The 6,000-nt window shown below is 39.7% G+C and overlaps 1 protein-coding gene across 1 annotated transcript in view; it reads left to right on the top strand.

Moving 5' to 3' along the window:
* The first annotated feature begins 710 nt into the window (after nucleotides 1-710).
* The window catches only part of LOC107559519 (extracellular serine/threonine protein kinase FAM20C-like), a 54,388-nt gene continuing 49,098 nt past the window's right edge, over nucleotides 711-6,000 (top strand). Inside the window, exons 1-3 of the mRNA XM_016243379.1 lie at nucleotides 711-1,841; nucleotides 3,002-3,005; nucleotides 5,810-5,941. Of these exons, the coding sequence (XP_016098865.1) occupies nucleotides 1,284-1,841; nucleotides 3,002-3,005; nucleotides 5,810-5,941 (694 nt within the window). The 5' untranslated portion in view covers nucleotides 711-1,283. The remainder of the gene's footprint in view (nucleotides 1,842-3,001; nucleotides 3,006-5,809; nucleotides 5,942-6,000) is intronic.

The raw sequence follows: 6,000 nt of genomic DNA, 5'->3' as shown, positions 1-6,000 counted from the left end.
TAACATAATTAAGGGCGTGGCCACTTGAGTGACAGGTGGATTGCCGCTGCTGAGAGCCCCCAGGGCTCTATGTTAAACTTTAATTAATTTTGAGACATCATTTTTCATCTGCTTGCTTTGAGTCAGTAATAATCCTTAAGACAAAGCAAAGAAGATAAATGCTTTCTCATCAAAATACATGCCCCAGACATAAACCATGGCAGACCGCCATATCAATTTCATAACTCTTAATCAAGTAGTGTATGGCGGTGATAAAATCCTGCCATTGTTCTGATGAAAACGTTTACATTTCGGCACCATACTGACGATTGCTTTGGTTTTCCATCCTCTTCTTATGAGGCTAATCTTTCCAAATCTGTTCAACTATCAGTTTGGGAAATTATATTCAAATTGTCTATAAACTGATTTGAATCCTAATTGCCCAAGCAGAAGTCTCAGCGTTTATGGAGAGCTCTTGCATATAGGCTTGTTGGCCTTAAAAACGTAAACGCTGAGCTTGAAAGCTCAGGTAATGACAGATAAAAACCCATAACACCAGACACTGAAACCTTTCATGAATAACATTAACAAACATGATTGACTCACCCTTGTGTCGTTGTTGTTGTTCAGTTAGGGTGAATAAATGACATGATTTTCATTTTATTGTTTTTTTCAAAATGCATATAGTATCTACTGATGTATATAATAGTTTTGCATTAATGAGAATAGTGTTACTGCTACCTATCACTAATAACGTCGGTCTAATGCGCACGCGCCCTCTGTCTTCACATGAGGGAACTGCACTGACATTCCAAGCCGAGTATCTTTGAGTCGCTCTTCCTTGAGTCTCATGCACTCAGCCAATCTGAATGCGCTGACGAGGAGAGGCAGGATCCTGATATTTAACTCTCAGGGCACTGATGCATCTACACCTGTCACTGGCTGCTCCTCGTGAGGAACTCATGCACTTTATCTCCCTCTTCACATACTGAAGATATCCACACACGGGACGTGCGGTTCTTGAGAAGTCACACCGGCGATTTCCTCGCGTTTTGTCATTATTTACCGGGACATGCGCTTTATCACGAACCTGTAAGGACGCGACAGGACGTCTGAACCTCACCTGAAAATAAAACACGCAGCTATGCCGAAAAGAAATCTTCCTTGACGCATCTGGAAACATAGGTGCGAGTATCTTCTTCTGCATCCTGCTGTGAACATGCATCTCCCATCATAGCGAGGATTACAGTTGGACACCACATGCGCCCCTGAGTCTCTTTATCATCTCTTTATTAGGTAGAATTATGATCCTCTTCCGTAGATTTCGCGTGTTGATTTTAATGGTGTTTCTCGTCGCCTGCACCATGCACATCATGATAGACCTGTTACCCAAGCTGGAGAAGCGCGCGGCGGGCTCGAGCTCCAGCGCTGGAGGTGGAGGCGGCTGCTCCTGCGCTCACACACCGGGCGAGGAGCCGCGATCCTGGGCCAAACAGCGCCCCGCCGCCGCCGCCGCCGAACCGGGCTGGCCTAATAAACACTCTTTGAGATTACTGCAGGATTTCAGCAATGAACCCAACTCCAACCTCACTTCGCACTCACTGGAGAAGGTGACGGAGAGAGCCGAGTCTGAAAAGAGAGTGAGACAGCTGCAGCTGGGCTCGGAGGAGAGAGCTTTGATGAGAGATGCAGCGAGCGCACAGAAGCAGAGAGCTATCCAGGGTTCCTCCAGACTGAAGGCGCTCTATGCGCATCCCCTCTATAAGCCCGACCTGCCTCATCTCTCTGAAGATGACAGCTTGTTCAACCTCAACAGTGATGTCAGACTCTACCCCAAAGCTGCCGGGCAACAAGAATGGCAAGTGCTTCTTTAAACCTGTTTGTATGTTTAAAAATGCGCTTTGGAGTCCCGGTTATGTGCGTAATTAAAAAGGACCGGGTGCCATCGGGTGATGACATATATTAGGCTACTTTGGAGAAGATTTCAGATTTCAAACAAAGATGTTTTTCTAAAAGCAGTGTCAGTAAACTGCAGGTTCCATTGTGACAACCACATATAGCCTAGTGTGACAGCATGCCTTGCTGAATGGTTCACACGGTTTTGTTTGTTGACAAAATAAGTTTGAAAAAAAAATAAACCTGTGCTGAGAAACATTCCCAACTTTAAAAAAAATTAAAAAAAATAATAATAATGTGACGGCTTGTTCCAAAGAGATATAAAGATAAAGAAAAGCACTGAAGGTGATTGCTCGTATTTTATCCCAAAGCAGCAGGGAAAGAAGAATTGAAAGTGCTTCTTTAAAAGCCATAAATATTGTTATGCAAGTGAAATAAAAAAAATGTATATCCCAGTTATTTGCATAATTATAAGATGAATGGAGACTGGTTCTAGTTGTCGTCACAACTATGAGATTTATACAAATCCAATTAAAGAAAATATGCAGTGGGTTTTGTATGTTGGTTTTAAACACAAATGTCATATTAAGATAATTGGGACGGTTTGTACCGTTTCATGAATTGTTTTGTATTTTGTGGTTTCCTGTTTAAATTTAGCTGAGCAGTAAGTCAAATACTCTATCCTGGGGAGAATTGCTTTTTTCACTTTAGATAGTAGATCATATTTGTGTTGCCACCCATTGTGACGACATGCCCCGGTATAGTTTTGTATAGCCAAGAACCCACAGTGTGTGCCTTATACAGAAGACATGATGAAAATGTGTTTATCCCAAAGTACCAGGGAAATTAAGGACTGCACAAACTAGAAACAGAGCTAAGAAAAATAATTGTCTCATTCGGAGTCAGTAATTATCATAAGAAAGTCAGATTCTCAATGGAAATAGAGATTAAAAGCAATCATTTAGGAGAGAAGTACACGTATTTTTAAATCTAGAGGTAAAAATAAGAGGGCATGTGCTTTGGAAAGATACTGTGGCTTGGGTGCGTTTGACTCATCGTGAGTGTTAAAAGCTTTGCTGCTAGGACTCGTCTAAGTTCCTCTGGTGTGATGTGTTGTTTTCTTCAGAGCTGTCAGATGCATTAAGCTGGGGGGGGGGTTGCTGGTGTCATGCCCTTTGTTTGCTCCTGTGTCCTCTCTTTTTGTTCTTCACCCGTGCTCCAGGGATAGCTTATTCTCACTGCCTTTAACCATGCCTGAATGAACTAAACATGCCTTTTTAACCACGCCTCTGATCCGGATCAAGATCCAGATGAGCGAAACATGAGTAATTGAGTTAAAAGGCCTTTTTAAGAGTGTTTTGTTGATCACTGAAAATGCATGTGACGAGCTTGTCATCCAGATGCTGTCAGATTACTGTTTAATATTCCTTTGCATGTTTTGATGGGACACAGTGTTTTAATAGACTGAACTCATGCTTGTGTGTTCAGGTCAGGGGCCTCAGGGGAATGAAGTACAGCTGATGCATTCAGTCAGTCCACGGTCAGCACAGTATTTTCTGACACATTCAAACATGCTCACCTTCATTTAAATGTTTTGAACTGTCCTCAAGCTGTACTACATGATTGAATTCAGTAATGGAATTCATTGCGTCTAGTTTAATACAATTGAAATAAATAAAATGTAAAACAATTGAAATACATGAAATAAAATACTGCTCTTTAGATAAATGCAGCGTAATTTGAACTCAGATGGAGCTGAATTTTGAAGCATATTAATTAAATTATAGCATTGAAAGAAAAGGTTACTTAAGTGTACTTAAAAAGAGAGTGCTGATTTTAGCACAGTTTTAAAAAGGTGCACTTTGTAATAATGTCAAATTAAACGTTTTACCTTAAAGTGCAGTTTAAATCATTGTTTTAATAATCTTTTGTCTTGTCTTATGAAGTATATTTATTTAAAATAAATTGCTAAAATGTGAAGTACTTGATTATAATTTTAACTAGTATGTGTTTGATATTTAAATGTACTAAATTGCAGCTTCATCATTAAAGCTGTAATTACAATTATATTTAAATACATGACGAGTTTCAATAGAAATGACGTTAAAGTGTATTTTAGTTTATTATGAATGCGCGTGGTACATTCACTAGTACACTGCAGATCTATTTACAATAGAAAAACATGGATGTAGTGTCCGTGACGTCACCCGTAGATTTCCGAAGAGCGTTTTTGAAGCCTAAAGTGGGCGGAGCTGGCCGTCGCCATCTTGGCAGCACGTCACTCCCGGATAATCGAAAATGGGCAAAGAGGCGGGAGCAGGTTGCTGAAACCACGCCCACCTAGCTTGACACCGGTGACAGCAGCGGCAATCCACCTGTCACTCAAGTGGCCACGCCCTTAATTATGCAGATCTGTAGGCAGAATGATTGCAGAAGCGGCACACGCACACATCCTTTTATTCCCAAGAGAGAGTGTGATTGACAGCTACTCTTCCTCCATTAGACTCTGAAAGTCCACCTGAAGATCTTATGCGACTTATTTTTTCCAGTCCTGTGCAGTTTGAGACGTCTGTATTGTGATGCTCTTATAAAACAGTCTCTGATTTCAGAAACTATAACTACAAACCTCACATGCCCTGTGCTTCACGTGGTAACATCTAGATGAACTGGATTTATCTGAATTCAAAATATTATTTAATAAACCTGACAGCAAGTCATTTTAAGGGTTATTGAAAATAGATTATTAAAGGGATAGTTCACCCAAAAATGAAAATTCTGTCATTAATTACTCACCCTCGTACCTGTAACAGTGTGTTCACACCAGATGCAAATGTAATTTTCCGCGCGAGTAGATTACATACAAAGTCAATGCAAAGACGCGAATAGAGGCAAATTCGCGCCGGGCGACGCGAATGACGTGAAACGCAAGCGCATGATATTCGCCTCAATCGCGTCTTTCGCACAAGTTCAAAAATTTCAACTCCAGCGGAAAATTTGCATGACGCATTCTCGCGCAAGCCAATCAGCGAAGAGTTTCTTGACACGTCCAGTTGAATCAGACAATAGAAGAGCGCTTTATCTGTTATTATATAGGTCTGGAACATAGAAAACAATTAAAATCAGTTGTAGTGGTAGTTGTATTTTATTAGCATGGCTACAGAGATGCTGCTATCAATAATAAAAATAATAGTTATATCAGTGTATACAGTAGTAAAATGTAACACGCACATTAATACAGGATTTTTATTTTCCATTTTAATTGTAGTTAACGTTTTAGTAATTTAGTTGTGGTTTGTCATTTTTAATTGTCTTTTTATAGGTTTTTTATTTATTATTATTATTATTATTTCAGTTTTGGTTATGTTAGTACAGTGCATCAAGGTCAACTTAATTAAAATGAGAAATGTTGCTTTGGCAACAGGTTTGCCAGATTTTCACAACAAAACTCACCCAATCGCTTTTCGAGGGGGGTCTCCGATAAAAATTGCGTTCCATGGGATAAAATACATGTTTTTTGGCGGGGTTCCCCTGGTAAAATTCACATTTTAGGGGCTAAATATCACGTTATTGGGGTCGCTTCAACTCGCGGCAACAGTGTGAAAGTAGCCCGATTCCGCGGGAAAACCGCAGACTTGGCAACACTGCTTGGGAACTATCTGAAATCAAATACTTTTGAGCTTTTTTTTATTGTTTATTTCTAGTAATGAAAATGTATTTTTAATACTGTTTTAGTTTTACCTATAATAACTATAATGAATTATAAAAAAATGGTTTTATCTATAATAACTATAATGAATTACGAAAAAATGAGTGTCACGCCACTAACACTTCATTTGAAGTACCCCGAGACGGCCATACTGCTGTAACTCACAAATGTGCACCATAACTCCTTACTGATATTTCAACCATTTAACACTTTGACTCTCATGAACAGCAGATGGTTGCATAGCTACTCGTGGGAATCTGAATGTATTCATGACATTTGATGACAGTCTGACAAAATGCACTAAGAGATCACCACTGCTGTTTACAAGACTGCAAAACATCACAGCTAATACATGCTTGTGTAAGTTAGAGCAAAAGCTATTTAGCATGAATGCTGGAAGAGAAGATTGTGTTAGTTTG

Source organism: Sinocyclocheilus grahami, unplaced genomic scaffold (assembly GCF_001515645.1).
Source record: "Sinocyclocheilus grahami isolate Dianchi unplaced genomic scaffold, SAMN03320097.WGS_v1.1 scaffold689.1, whole genome shotgun sequence".
NCBI lineage: Eukaryota > Metazoa > Chordata > Actinopteri > Cypriniformes > Cyprinidae > Sinocyclocheilus > Sinocyclocheilus grahami.
Note: the sequence above shows the minus strand (reverse complement) of the source record. Positions and strands in the feature narration are given on the sequence as shown.